At 44.4% G+C, this 15,666-nt stretch overlaps 1 protein-coding gene across 4 annotated transcripts in view; it reads left to right on the plus strand.

Annotated features, from left to right (window-relative positions):
* MAP3K3 (mitogen-activated protein kinase kinase kinase 3) overlaps positions 1-15,294 on the plus strand; it is a 43,755-nt gene extending 28,461 nt beyond the window's left edge. For all 4 annotated transcript variants that reach the window (XM_075171263.1, XM_075171264.1, XM_075171261.1 and 1 more), the window contains 5 exons: positions 76-224; positions 2,023-2,154; positions 2,864-2,993; positions 4,631-4,808; positions 7,240-15,294. In XM_075171263.1, coding sequence (XP_075027364.1) covers positions 76-224; positions 2,023-2,154; positions 2,864-2,993; positions 4,631-4,808; positions 7,240-7,468 — 818 coding nt within the window. In that variant the 3' untranslated portion in view covers positions 7,469-15,294. The remainder of the gene's footprint in view (positions 1-75; positions 225-2,022; positions 2,155-2,863; positions 2,994-4,630; positions 4,809-7,239) is intronic.
* The last annotated feature ends 372 nt before the right edge of the window (positions 15,295-15,666 follow it).

Genomic DNA, 15,666 nt, shown 5'->3' on the forward strand with positions numbered 1-15,666 from the left:
GATTGATCTTTGAAAAGATCACCATTATCTTTAAATGGTATAATGAAAAGAGAAATTATTACTGTTCTTTTTTAGCTCCGAGTGCTCCAATAAACTGGCGACGAGGAAAACTGCTGGGCCAGGGTGCCTTTGGTCGTGTGTATTTGTGCTATGATGTGGACACGGGCAGAGAGCTTGCAGCTAAGCAGGTCCAGTTTGACCCAGAGAGTCCTGAAACAAGCAAGGTAATTCTGATCACAGCTTCTAAAACTCTTTATGCAGACTTTGAGATTCTGTAAAGTACCCGTATCTGTCTGTCCTCGAAAGCTGGCATCTTATTTAGTGTGTACTAGGGTTTCAAGTCATGTGGAGAGGAATAGGAGTCATTTAAAAATTACTTTTTTGTATTATTAACTTCAGCCTGAAACTAAAATCCATTTTCTGGCTTCATTTTTGGCTCTCCCTTCTCAGCCTTTTGGTTAGTTGCCAGGTTACTTGAGGAATACTAGACTGCCCTGTGTTCCTGGTTAGACATGGATGTGAATGAAACTAAACCCAGAAGGAGTAGGACTTTTTTCTTTTTTAAACAAAAAAGCTGCATGCACTTGCAAAACCCACTTTCTGGGCTTATATGGTAGGCCCTGTATCAAGTGTATTAATTACTGGTTTCCACTTCTGAATTCTCCCTGTCTTCAAAGCAAACTGAGCTGTGGTGTGTAAATTAATCAAGAACAGTGGTGTGACAACACACTAGAAACAGTGGAGATGGGAAGGGGCACCTTGAAATTATAGGGTAGCACACGACTCCCTGCACAGTGGATGCAGCTGGAATGGCTGTTAGGTTCTTTGCTAGTGTTTTAATAATGTACCAGTTTCCCAATATTGAACAAATTCACTTTGGGCCGGAATAACTGATCCGTGAAGATTTAATTATTCTGATTTTATATGGGGTGTTGGTGCCAAGATAAGTCCTAACTTGGTAAGTTCTAAGTTATACCATGTCTCTGTTGTAAATCAGACAGCAACTCTGAGCCAAGGAAGAACAGGCTGGAATGTATTTTGAAGGCACTGAAACTCCAAACCTTTAAGCAATTTCCTCTGGTTCCATGCATCTCTGCAGCAACCAGGTCCTTGCTCTTGAAGAGCTGCATCCTCTCCCAAAGCGAGAAGTGAACCTGGCACCTTCCAGTGGCAGGAGTGGAGAGAGTTAAGTGGAACTAATTTTGGGGAAGCCATCATTGCTTTTTCCATAAATCCTCGTGCTCTGGTACCTTTGATGTTCATCCTGTTCATTCCCTGGATTCAGCAAGAACCTGATACTTTTCCTGGGCAACAAACATCTCTGATTCAGTCTGAAATTGTTGGATAGCCTTTTTGCCTTTGCGCTATGATACCCTGTTGTCTGTGGCAGGAATAAAGCAGAGAATCAGTTTCATGTGCATAGCTGCAGATTCTTTGAAGTAAATAAAGAGAGGAAGCAGTTTCTAAGGTTGATTCAAGTAAAATCATCAGAGTGAATCAGGGCAAGACTGGGTGACTGAAGAAGTTAGGAACTCGTAGCACCTATAGTCTTGCTCTCTAATGGGTTGAGGTTCCTACAGAAAGATTCCTAGCAATTCTGTAACTGTGTATTCGGAGCTTTCTCATAATTGGAATTAACATTAACCCTCAGCTCAGTGGTGAGAAGTAAGGTTATATCTGTGTTGGGCATGAAGAATGCTTTCAACCAACTTGGTTAAAGCCTTTCAGCTGACAGAATCAAGACAAGAAACAAAGTTTTTCTGGTACTAAATCCATATATGATACTGCTTGTGTTCTAACTATCAAAGCTTCTGCACCAATACTTGCCTGCTTATTATACAGTAAGGATTAATGTGAAGGATCGGTAACGTTTGCCTTTCCCAAGAGGTAGGTGAGCCAGTGCCATGGATTAGACTTCCTTCGGTGTAGTAGTGGCCTCGTCCTTCCAGTGACATGGACAGATTTATTAGGATGGAATATTTCCTGGGGCCGGAACCTTATTTTCTCCTTCAACATCCATAGGAAGTGAGTGCCCTGGAGTGTGAAATTCAGCTGCTGAAGAATCTCCAGCACGAACGTATTGTTCAGTATTACGGCTGCTTACGGGATCGAGCAGAGAAGACCTTGACCATCTTCATGGAGTACATGCCAGGGGTAAGAGCTGACACGAGCAGTGCAGTCGCAGATCGTAAAGCGAGATGGGTGGTTTTGTTCGTTGGTTTATTAGTTGCTGTGATTACCCTAACTATGTAACCCACCTTACGCCCTCTTACGTATGCCCCTTTCCCATACTGGCTTTATAATGCCGCCACTTTGTTTTTATTTATACCCAAACCACGTCGTTGGTTTTATTCTTAGTGTCTTGTACTTGAAACACATTCTCTTCATTAGTCACTAACACCAGTTCTTTTCTTCAGTCTAAATTTGTTCTAACAGAGCACTTCAGAGGACTTGGGCCAACTTGTAAATCAGACTAACTGAATTAGCGGAGTCATATAGTACAGCGAATTAGGCTAAAACTGACCCTGCAAAAAGGGAGACTTTTGACCCGGAACAGTCTGCTGAGCTATTTTATTGCTTGTCTTCACAAACAGTTGTACCAGCACAACTCAAGGATGGAGGAAGCAGACAGAACCTCCTTAAGCTATTTTTGCCGTAAAGCGTGTCCTTGCTTTTCTTCAAAGGGGCTTCATAGGGCAAGATGCTCCGAGAGCCTCACAAAAGGGCTTTAGAAAAGGCCAGAATTCATTACTGTGCCGCTTGGGTGTATAACACAGTCACAGCTCGTGGGAATTGAATGGAGACTGCAAGATTTGTGGTTTGTCATTTCTTTGCCAATCTCTTCTGTTTGCTTTTGGCGCAGGGGTCAGTGAAAGACCAGCTGAAGGCGTATGGTGCTCTCACGGAAAACGTAACCCGGAAATACACTCGCCAGATTCTCGAGGGAGTCTCGTACCTTCACAGCAACATGATTGTGCACAGGGACATAAAGGGTGAGATCAGCTGGTGATTTATGCGTATACCACGTGCTAAAGGAAACTCTGAAAAAAGAAGCCAAGTGTTAAGAAGTCAGTATCCTGGCTGGGGCTTCTGAACATTGCTTTGCTCAGTTATCCCTTTTTGGTCTTACATCCGTGTGCAGGGCGTAGGGAAGGTTATGTTCTGCGCTGGGTAAGGGAAGTTGAGCTGTTCTCTCTACAGGACCTGAGAGTGTGGCAGCTGGTTATAGTGAGGAAGACTGGAAGCTTCTAATTTTTAGGAATGCTCCTCTGTAACTCCTCATCTTTCTCTCACACCCCAGCAAAATGAGGCAGAGTTGTGACCTGACTTTCACTGCCCCCATAAGGCATGCTCATTTCCCTGTGGATTCCCTTCTAATTTCCTCTCTGCCTGGCCAGAGTACCATTTCTCAGCTGGCAGGCATACCAGTTGCCATAAGAGCTCCATGCCTGCTCTTGACAGTCCTGCTTACCTGAGGCTCTTGTGATTGTCCTGCCTCCTCTGTGTAAGAACTTCTAATCTTCCACGTAGAGCTTCTGTGATTAGTCGTTAATCTTCCTCTTCCCAATATAACCCCATGGAGCCAGCCAGTCTCCTTAAGAGTTAATGTCAACAGATGTGGCACACACCACATGAAGTTTTCTGTGCTCTAGAGGGACCAGGAGGGTTGCTCACTGCAGGAAAAATATCCTTTTGTTCCTGCCCATAAATCTTCATTGCATCCCCTGTAGGCTGGCAAAGGGAAATGAGCTGCTGATTCTTGAATAACACCTTGTATACTGCTCAAGTGGTGCTCTTTACTGAATTATTTCCTACCTGGTGGGTTATTCACTAGTTTGCACCCATCTTCTAAGCCAAACTGTTAACTTGCCTCCAGGGTGCTGGGTGGACAGACTTGTTATTCTGAATTCAGCTCTTCCAGTGGGGAAGTGAAGTGATAAAGCTATCTCCCAGCACAAGTGCATTTTATTTGAGGGCAGAAGGAGTTCACATAGGCACAAACCAGCTAATGGCAACACAGGGTTCTTGATCTTATTGCGCCTTTGGAGGAGGAATTGTTTTTGGTGTCTAAGCCTTCGTTTGTGTCCACATACAAGCTAAGCTCTTAAGTTTGCTTTTTTCCCTGGTGCTTCATGTTCAGGACCTCTGGCCAAGTAAAGTGGAGATTGACTTGTTTATTGTAGAAGTTCAAAGTGATTTAATTAGCTACATCTGTTACCCAGCTGACCAGAAAGCAATGGTTATACTCACCAAAGCAGCATCCCAGTAAAATCCTTTTCTACCCAGCAATGTACTATCTAAGCCATTGGCCGGGGGGCCCTGCATAGGCTGTCTGAGCTGTTTACAGGCAATGTAACAATGATGATGCTGACTCAGCTCTGATTTCCCTTCCCCCTTCACTTCCTTGTGTTTTTCCCCTGAAGTTTTTCCCATTTGGAGCTATTAGCAATTGGCTTGTCTACAGCCTGAAATAAAGAAATGATGTTTAGCAGGTCACCTGAGGCTTAATGGGGAAAAAGCCATACCATGAGCATGGGTATTTCTGTGTTGGATATCAGCTTTGTAGGCTGCGGATCCAACAGCTGGATTGCATGAAAACAGCTGTCTCAATTCTTTGTTTTTTGTCTAGGAGCCAATATTCTCCGTGACTCTGCTGGGAATGTGAAGCTTGGGGACTTTGGGGCCAGCAAACGGCTGCAGACAATCTGTATGTCTGGAACAGGCATCCGCTCTGTCACTGGCACGCCATATTGGATGAGCCCGGAGGTGATCAGCGGAGAAGGCTATGGAAGAAAAGCGGACGTATGGTGAGACTTTAACTTTCTGCCCATAGATCAATTTACAACTTCTCTGGAGCAAGATAAGACACATACATTCTGTCGTCCATATACCCAAAACCAGATTTTGTCTGGATCAAAAGTTTAAGGCGAACTGAAGTAGTTGATTTGAACTCAAGACATGACCTGCTGCAGGCTGTGCTTTGCAATGTCAACACACAACTGCTCGTTTAGTTTTTCAGGAACAATTTCCACTCGTTCCTCCCTCGAACTGATAGCTGATTTTCTGTTTTCTGACTTTTTCTGGGGTGAGGTTTCCATCCTTCTTTTATCCCCTGTAAGAGAGAATGAAGGTTCTTTAGGGAGCGCCCATTCATTTTGTTATAAAATGAGAAGTATGCTTATAACAGTGTGGAAATGAAAGGAATAGAATTTGAGTATGTTGACAAAGCTTTAAAGGAAAGATGCCCAAACCTGGAATAACACAAAAGATACAGGTCAGATCAGAGGTGATCTGAAGTATGCATGAATGGAAACTGTAGCCGTGCTATTATTGGCATAGCCAAGAAACAGCCTCTATCAAAAGGAAAAAGCAAAATGGTCCTGTGTCAAAATGTTAGTTTTGGAGGCCTTAAAAAGGTGAGATTATAAAACTAAACTAAACGACAGCAACAAAAGGTGTGTTTGTGTCTCTGCAGTAAAGCAAGGCCTGTGCTCTTTCCTGTACAAGCAGTGAGTGGAAACATAGCTGAAATTTGCCTCGTATGCAAAGAGTTAAGTTCTGCAGACTCTCCCAGTTGGGACGCTTGGGGAGGGAATGGAGCACGTGCCCTTCCCCCTGGGCTGATGCAGTTGTGGATTTCCTCTTGGTGCTGACATGGGTCCATTCCCATCAAAGAGACGCTGCCGTTGGCCGGGCTCCAGTTCCTACAATCCCGATCATTATGTAGGGGGGTCAGAATTTTCCAGTGCAGCGTTGGTCCCAGGGTGGATGCGTATGGCCGAGAAGCTCAAAGACGTAACAAATCTAGCCACCTGGCTTTCCGCCACTGCTGCAGGCCCCTCTCCAATTTTCTTTTTCCTAAATAGCAGAATATGTGAGCTATTTGTTATTGCTGGAGTGACTTGACATGAAAAACATTCCTGCTGTTTGCTGAATATCTTAAAGAAACCGGATCTGCTTAAACGGTATAAATCAGTCTAAACAATAATATATCCCTGCTTGCTCTTGAGCAAACCCCCAGCACTTCAGCACACATGGTTTGCATTTTCTGTACTCTCTTCTAGTAAGTCTTAAATGGCTGGAAACCAGTGTAAAATTTTCACGTTAGATTTTAAACCTTGTCAAGAAATCATTTCTTGCATATTCACTGGATTTAATTCCTTTCCTTCCTTGTCTTGGCAATTGATGCAAGTCTGCCTCTGAAAATGTCTTTTCTTTGCTTTTCACTTCAAAAGAGGGTTTCGTTTAAAGGTAGAAGAGGCAGTTTTGCCTTTTTAATGGAACGATGTGATCAAAACACAGGACTTGATATTAGAAGTTCACTAACTGCTTTTGCTTAATCTGTGGCCTGGAGGAAGCAATTAATCCATTTCGAACAAAAACCAATCACTGCAGTACTACAGAAACTCATCTTCCCTGTGAAAGTATTGGTGTCACGCTTGCTTCAGAAAGGTGGCTCAGCCGTGTCCGTCTCCATAATCACGTTCTTGACTTGAATTAGCCTGCAGAGCCCCGTTAACTTAACTAGGAGTTTTGCCTTAAAGTAATGATGCATCTGCCCTACTGGAGTTTTAACTTACTGCCTTCTCAGTTTGGAGCTGTTGAGACTTTAATTATTTTTTGACTGTCTACAATGCTTGGTTTCTTGTGAAGTGGAGATATTAGGGTTTTTTTTTTTCCTACGTGGGCATTCTGAGGCTGTGCACTGAAAAGGGATTTTGCTGAAATGGCTTTGTGGGGTCAACCAGCTCTGATTCACTGGACCTCGGTTAAAAAGTGTGTTTTTTACCTTGCAACGCAGCAAGTGCCTTTGAGATACAACACCAGCAGCAGCACCCGAAATACCGCAGAGGTCAAACGGCGCCTTCAGGGACCTCTTGTGTGCGCCTCTTGTCTCCTGTTGTTAATGCAAATGTTTACCAAGAGTAGAATTTGAGCAAAGGAGAGCAGGACAGATGGCACTTTGCGGTTCTCGGTGCAGTGAGAACCACGGTGGAAACCAGCCTCCCTGTCTCAGCACTTTACTGCTAGCCTGACAGTAGTAAAAGCAGCGACGTTGGCAGGTCTGGCTCAAAATCTGTGCACGCATGGGGTTTGCTGAGCACAAAGCCATTTTATAGCTGTTTTCAGAGCAGAGCTGTACCTTGATGTTGGCTGCTTGGAAGTGTTCTCTGAACACTGCATTATTGTGTGAGTCAATTCTCACTTTTTTTTTTTTCCCCCTGTCTGCTTTTCCAGGAGCCTCGGTTGTACTGTTGTGGAAATGCTGACAGAGAAACCACCCTGGGCAGAGTACGAAGCCATGGCAGCCATTTTCAAAATCGCCACCCAACCAACCAACCCCCAGCTCCCCTCTCACATATCAGAACATTGCCGGGACTTTCTAAAGCAGATCTTTGTGGAAGCCAGGCACAGACCCTCTGCTGAAGAGCTGCTCAGACATCAGTTTGCACAGCTCCAGTACTGAATTACCTCCCTTGCTAGCAGCTCCTGCTGGGCTTTCGGGTGCCCCGTCTGGTCTAGTTGCAACTGCCCGTTGTGGTGCTGCATCTTCAAAATGCCAACTCAGCTGTCCTAGTCCTTTGGGGAAATTATGCCAAGGAACCTAGGGTCTGCTCTTGTGCCTGATACCTTTGTTTGCTGGACTAATGTTTATTCTACCGACAGCTGTCCAAACAGAGCTGCATTTTTGCCCTAGTTACCTTGATGTGAAATTGCAGCTGGCTGCATGTTTTCTGCAGGCCCAAGAATGGGAATATAAGAATTGTCTCACTGGTTGAACATAGAAGAAATCTGAACCGAAGTGGGAACTGGAGGAGCTACACTCTTCAGAACAGAAATGTGCAACAGCCATCCAGACCAGCTCTCTACGTGTGGGTCACTGTTTTCCAGACTGCTAGGGCTTTAGAGGCATCTATAGTACATGAATCCAGCAAAAAGCCATGTGTCATTGAGCATGCGCTCGCTATATAATTATATATTTTTCTTCTTAAGTATTCAGCATCTGAAGGTGTTCAGAAAATATTGATTCAAAAGTATGTGAATAGTGTTATTTTATAATGAAACCATGGATTTTGGGGTGGGGGTGAGGGAGGTCTTTCTAGCTAAATGTCAGGATAATCAGAAAAGTTTCAGCAGAATGCAATCACTCCAGGGCCTAAGGTAAGGGCTCTCCCATTGACATTAGAAAATCCAGAGCTTGATTTCCAAGGCTTGATCTGTCCTAGCATTAAGACAGTGTTGGTTAGTTTGTGTCCTCGTAGCCAACAAATCTGTGCTCCTGCTTCATCTCCCTGGGAGTGCTGGGTCTAAACAAAACCCTTCTGGAAGGGAGTTCTGCAGAACAGCTTTCTGTTGCACCTATCTTTTTGGCTGGTAACTTCTTACCATCCCTTAAACCAAAGATAGTTCATCTGGTGCCCAGGAATTTACTTCAGGAAAAGCTTGCGTGTTTCTTTGAGGACCTGGCCGAATGGAAAACTGAGTTTTTCACAGGGAGAGTTTGCTGGACACTAGTTTTACTTGTGCACAGTAAGTTAGAATTAAGCTCAACCCTTCAGTGTGTGTGTTTTGTTTTATAGGTGTGCAAGTGTTCATTTAAGGTTTCCATAAAATATTAGGGTCCTATTTAAATAAGCTTTCGTACGAGTTAAGTCAAACAGTGAACCAGAGAGAACATTTGTAATGCTAGCAGATTTCTGAAATTAACTGGAGATCCCCATACAGGTACCAGCAAATTGCATCCAAGTGATTTTGCGTTTGAAAGGTACCCCATCTCTGAGAACCGAGTTCCCGACGGCTTACTGGCCTCAAATACTGTATGTTGATTGCAGCACTAATAGTCCTTATTTCACTCATGAAAGGGCAGCCAGTTTTTAAGTGCTGGGGATTCATGGAGTAGTTATAAGTTATCTGTGAAATGAAACTAAGAAAAGCAAATGTATTGTCAGCTAAAATATTGCTCTATAGAGCAACGCTAGAGGTGTTCTGCTCTTGTATTGGGAACCATATTAAGGGTCCACATGCCTCCACTCCTCCCCCCAAAGAAAACTTGAAAATTGCTTTCGTAATGCAGTAAAATTAACAGTTTTAAGTGAATGCTCATAGCAGGAAAAGGCAAGTTTTAATGAAACCAAGCTCCCTGAACACATGATAAATAATGTGTTTAATTAAAAGAGGGAAAAAAGAACCCTGAAAAGCCCCAAACAACCAAAAGCCCTGAAAGGCTTTAACAATCTGAAGTGGTTTTTCTGTGCCAAACTCGGAGCAATGTGTAGTCAGTGAACGCAGGCTAGTTGGTTTCACTTTCAGGCTCTCCTGCACTACTACAAGGATGCACTGTTCAGGCTGCAGGCACTTTGGGGAATATCTTTTATGAAAGCCCTTGTTCCATAACTTATTTAATTCTAGTGAGAGCACTTCTATTGATCTTTTCCAAACCTGGAACTTGACTCCAAATTGTCAAGACACGTGGCCTGACTTTTGGCCTGCACTTCACTGTCGCTTGCACCGAAGGGAAGTGAGGGCATGACACTACCACTCTGTTTTAGGGAGCATTTTACTCCACTTCGCTGTGGTGTAAATGGCTGCGTGTGCTGCAGAGGAATGTGAAATCATTCCTGTAGTGGTGATGACAGAAGTAGGGTGGTCAGCACTCCTGTGGGGCCCGGTAGCACTCTTCAAGCCTTGCAACTAGCACCTAAATATACCAAAGATTGGAATCTTTTATTCATCACACTTTACCCTGCAGACGTACAGCAGCAATCAAGAGTGCAGCGATCCTGTCTGCATAGGTTTCTCTCTACCCTTGCCTTGTCCTCACCAAATTGAGACCTCCTTCCCTGGTCTTTCCTTGCTATCCCACACGTCGTGTTTTGGGAGAATAGGGCATGAGGAAATGGTGTAACTTTTAATGTTTCAAAGCAACTAAATCCTCAGGATCTGTTGTGGCTTTTACCTCATATGCGTCATGGAAGGCTGTTCCAGAGCAGAGCAAAGAGCGTCATGGACTGATGGGCTCAGTCCTCTCCCCGCCAGAGCTTCTGGTCCTTCCCACCACCTATGCTGAAATGTGCCTACTCTGTGTATACACTTGTATTCCAGTCTGTATTAATGAAAGTAAATAGCAATTGTACAGCGACAGAGAACATGGGGTGCCAGCTTGGACTTCTTGTATTCCAGTACCTGACCCAATGCCACCCGTTCGGCACAGGAACAAGCCAAAGCATTACTTGTATGTTTGGAGATGCACTTTTATGAATGTAGTTTATATCGCTCTTTTTTAGCTCTTTTTACATCATGTAAACGGTGATGCCTCATACTTTTTTTTTTTATTTATATCGTAAAAGATCATATTTGGTGATTTTTATATATATCGACTCGACTGTTACGGGGTAGGGGGGAGGATGGGAAATAAATTTGACGCCTTTATGAATTTAAAAAGGAAAAAAAGCAGCTGGTTTTGCAGAGAATTTGCTGATGGTTTATAACGAGTAGAACCGAGCCAAAATGCCGCCTTTGTTTCCTCACAGCCCTCTTGATTATGGAAAAGGAAGATCTGGATTCCTAAGTCCACTGCGACGGTGAATAAACTTGGGGGCTGACAGTTATATTACAGTCTCTTAACACAGCCCTGGCAGCAAAAAAGTTTCAAGTGGACATAAATGTAATTATGCCTCTAAATTGAATTACATCTGGCCTCTTTATCCTGGCAGAATTGGAAAAAAATGGGAATAAACTCATTTAGGGGAGAGTGGAGGAGGAGTGCCAGGCTAACAATAAGCTATTGTGTCCATTCCAAATGTCATGTTGTGTTTTCTGCAGTTCCTTCCAGGGAGGGATATATGGTGAATATTGAGTGTTGGGGTCCTTGATGGAAGGTGCTGCAGAAATGGAGAATATTCTGTTTGAAGAAGAGTATCTTATAGGAGTCCCATTATCCTGAAACAGTTGAAACTGAGCAGGAAAATGTCTGAGATGCCCATCAGAGAGGAACTTGGGGGAGTGGGGGATTTGGCTGTCCCTGAGCTTGTTAGGAAACAAACTGTTGGCATTTTGGTCTCGGTGTGACGATTCTGTGCATTCCAGGTTATTTGCTTGTTCTCCAGTAAATCTGATCTTTGCCTATTCTAGTGGCGGTAGGTTGCAGCAACTTGGATTTTTTTTCATATTTTTGGAGTAGTATTCCAAAGGACTTGAAGATGCTCCAAACAATTCCTCTTGCTATTAATTACCAAAACAAATTGACTGAGAAGGAAATTGGTATCTGCTCAGGTGACACATGTTATTTCCAAGTGCCCAGAGAGCCAGGATAACTTGTGAAACCTCAGTAAATGAATACATCCCTGCTGTACGCGCTTTCTCTGGTAGGCAAAGGCCAGATACTTAGAGCTGTACAGGGGGGCTGAATGAGATCCCAGTGATTGGTGCTTAGGTTATAGCTGCTGGACGGAAAGGTTTTATGTATTTGAATACGTACCGTCCTGTGGCTGTCACCTTGGTACCTGCCTTTGGAGCCGGGAGTATTCAGTCTGTCTTTAATTTTCAGAAAAAAATAGGTCTCCTCTGTGGTTTTAATGGTGTTTGGGCTTCAGGTCTTTAAATCCCAGCCTTGTTTTAGGAGCAGATCTTACTGAGCAGCTCTGAATTTTCCAGTTAGAAAAGGCAGATGTGCCTAAGGGGCAGTTCAGAAATGAAGAAAAGACTTTATTGTCTGTCAATTCCTGTCTTGACATAAACTGTGCAGAGCAGGGAGAAATTGCTTTAACCTGGATTGTGCAGAAGACCTTGAACCAGTAGTCTATATATACCGACCGGGGGCTTGCAGTGCAAAGCCGGGCCAATGTATCGTTTTATTTACAATAAAATTATCATTTATATGAAAGCCTTTTTGGTTGTTGTTTGCAATACAGCGTCTCTCACTTCCTGTGTAAGTGGTGCCTCAAGGTAAGTGAATAAGACAGTTAACTAGTTTTCCTTCTAACCAAGGACCTTAACTGAAGGAGGAGATTTTTCCTTTCAGGAATTTATTCTTGGGGACAGATGGAGAAGTGCCTTATTTGTGAAGTATTGCTCCTTGGATCAGGTAAGTGCGTGTCCTCCACAAGGCTGCCTCTGAGGAAGGTCACATTCATCCATTTTCACCCTTCAAAGAGAGGAAGAATGGCTCCGTCCCTCTTGTTAGCGTGTAAAAATAGCAACATTTTCATTTCACCTTGCAGGAGAGGAGCTGGACCGGTTTATCGGCTCTTCATGTGGAGATCCTACTGATGGAGAGCGGGAGCTGAGGTTTGCATTTGGATTTTGCTGTGGTGGTGAGTTCTTTACTCCAGGTCTCGGTCTGTAAATGTTCTCGATTCAACAGTGCTTAACAGGGTAGATCATCATCAGGTGGGGAAAAGGCAGTGGGTACCCAACCAGGAGGAGATGGTTAGTATGGTAATGTCTGAGTCTCTGCTGTGTTTTGCTTCAGCTGGGAACTCTCTAGGGAATACCCCTTGTTAAGTGGGGAGCTCCAGCTCTAGCTTGTGAAGCTCAGGCTCCTTGAAAATGTATTTATTCTAAATACCTGGAAACAGTTGAAAGTTCTTGAATTGTTTCTCATTTGAATGTGTCGTCTAATCATTTTAGAAAGCAAAAATTTGGAGAAGTAAGACCTCTAGACTTCAGACAAATGAGAGATACCGTGAGCTCTCTTCCAAAGCTGAAGCCTCCCAGCAGAAGTGCAGGAATAGTCTTGCGTTGAGCGTACTAGGGATTCGGGACAGGATAAGTTTCGCTGTCCCAGAGTAGGGCAAGGGAATGGGTAACCACATTTCCAAATATTTTCAGGCTTTATTTTTTTTCCAGCATAGTATCTTAGGAAAGGACAGAAATAGTGCTCCTATAAAATTCGTCTACACTACTTGCTGAAATGCTCATTTTTTCCTGGTACTGCTCTGTCTGTTTATGTAGCTCCTAGTCTTCAGTGTCACAGTCACTTAGTGGTTTGAATGCCACCATCCTCCCTTGAGATGCCGGCCTCCCCGGGCCCTAACCACAACCTTCCCTCTAATCGCCTTTTCCCAGGCCTTGGCATAGCTAGTTGCTATGTCAATTAAATACTGAAATATTTGGTAATGTAAAACATGAACAAATAAGCATAAATGGGTTAGCAAGCTGATGCAATAGAAACCCCTGCACATGAAACAAGCACATGCGTGGCGCTTGGGTGCTGTTCCAGAACAGATGAGAACCAGACAAGTGAAGTTGTCCCAGCACAAAAATGTCTTGTGGAACCAGAAATAACCACCTCCCACTGCTTCCTGACACCTCCTTGTGTGTGTTAGAACCTGAAAATCCAGCCTTTGCTGAAAGAGGAACTTAGAGACTCTGTTACCTTTACTTGAGGAGCTTTCCCAAAGCTGATGCCTTCATCCTCCTTTCCGCTCGGTACGTTCAGTGGTAACATTTGCTTTACGAACATGAGAGTCACATCTTAGGCTTGTACGATGGCATGTTTCCTCCTGGGCTCCCCTCCCACTCACCCCTCTCAAAAGTAAGTAGCTCTACAGTAATTCTGGTTTCCGTAAATACGGACTGTGTGGTCCTGACTTGAATCTTCACCGTGCTAGTCTGTAGGTGGTGGTTGAGCAGGGGCTGGCAGAGGGAATTGTCCAGAGGCTTGGGTTGAAGGTGGAAATGATCAGCCATGAAACACTGACCAACGCACAAAAGAAATGCAGCTAAAAACCTCTACTGCCTTTTTTATTTCTGGTGATTTGTGTTATATGCATAGTGTGGCTCAGGGGAGGGTGACTCAAGGCATGTTTCCTCTTTAAATCCAGTTCTGAAGCAAATATAATTTAAAATCTCTAAAGAAGTTGGTTATACTACACTACTGTGGCTCTTTCTATTAGGATAGTAAAGTCTAAACTAGGAACAATGTCTTCTGGATTTAATATTGTTTGGGTGTGGGTGTGTTGCATTATATCCATGAAATGCTGGCACGGTTAGCTGTCCTGTCACTTGTTCTTCTGGTGTTGATCTCTGCCTAGTGCGGTGTGTCTTTTCAAAACTGGACATCTGGATGGTATGGATGTATATGGATTTTTACTGATTCTTTCCCAAAACAATTTTTATTGTGTGAATCTGTTGGCTTGAATTTTTAGGGTCTGGAAAATGTCCTTTCTGGAGCTAAAAGGCAGGTTGGTAACAGAAGCCTCATGCTTGCGTGGAAATGCAAAAGAAAGTTGTGGGGTGTGTAACACAAATAAAGGTTATTTGTTGCTCGTCAGTCGTATTGTTTCTTCGGTGGCAAGACCAGATCTGCACTTTGGAGGAGAGGAAGCGCGGGTGGCAGTGTGCCATTTTCTGTGCTGCGGATTAAGGGCCAGTTTAAGTGTTCTACCCTGGAACAGCCCTCGCGCTGCTCTTAAAGCCGCTGTTCTTGAGCTCTCCCTGCATTGTCTTGGAGCCCGAGAGAGCTGTAGCATTCTCTGCTTTGGCTGCAACTTTTGCTGCTTCTCTGGCTCCTCTGCTGGGGGTATTTTCCTCTGGAGCTGCTGCACTGCTTTTGCTGGGCTGGAGCAGCAGGAAGAAGCCCCAAGAGGGACCAGGTCATGACTTGAAAGGAACTTTAAGTAGTTCATCTCAGCACAACTGGCTGCAAGCTCTGTGCGGCATCCTCGAGTAGGTCTGCGGGCAGCGTCTATCTCCCTAGCTCTTGCTTTGCTTGCCAAATGCTGCAGGCTTCTCTCTGAACCCAGCTGTCTGGACAGCTTCTGTCTCGAGAATCGCTTTGAAACATCTTTGTCCCAGGCTGGCGTGGGGTGCCGCTGTGCGGTGCCGCTGTGCAGTGCTGCTCAGCCTCAGCAGGGGGAGCGCACAGAGCTGCCCCCCACCACTCAACGTTGATGGCTGGCTTCTGGCTGACTCCGAAATTTCAAATAAAAAGCTGTAATAATGATTGGCAGCTATATATGCTGAGAACCTGTGGTCCTTCTTCTCTTCATGGGTATTTACACCTTTAAATCTTACCCCCAACTGCAGGGTCTGAACATCCTGAATCCTGGTCGCTCCGTAGATGCGGATCGCCGGTTTAGCTGCCAGTCAAGGGAGGCTGCTGGCAGCTGGAAGGAGAAAAGACAGCCCTTGTGCGTGGAGATGGAGATTTGAAGCGAGAGTGTTGCAGTAAGTCGTCGCAGGGTCTGCTCAGAAACTGGATTTTTGCACGTCTTGCCCAAAAGGTGTGGGTGATTCAGAAAGGAGGTTTCCAGTCCCAGTGGAGTGAGACTAGCTTATCATAAAATCAGCTGGATTTTAGCTAAGTATTAGAGAGACAATATTTGGGGCATTTTTTTTAATCTGTTTTACAGAAACCTCACAGTCAGAGGCATTTTAAGCTGGGGTTTCTGTAGTGCTGCTTCTTCTGGTACGCCCTGGGAAAGCGCGCGCTGTCATTTGTGCACCACCTTTGAAATGCATCAGGCAGATAAGATAAGCTGAAAGCGTTTAAAACATCCTCCCACGTGCGTTACCACTGGGGTTTCCCTGTGTGCAGAGCCTGGCATGTTAATCAGGGAAGCGAGAGTTCGCCGTTCGCTGCTTTGTGTGCAGCGGCCATTCTGTGAAACGTAGCTGTATCGAACGTCTCTCTTCCCCCACGTGAATCTGATGCTCACCAGA

Source organism: Calonectris borealis, chromosome 22 (assembly GCF_964195595.1).
Source record: "Calonectris borealis chromosome 22, bCalBor7.hap1.2, whole genome shotgun sequence".
NCBI lineage: Eukaryota > Metazoa > Chordata > Aves > Procellariiformes > Procellariidae > Calonectris > Calonectris borealis.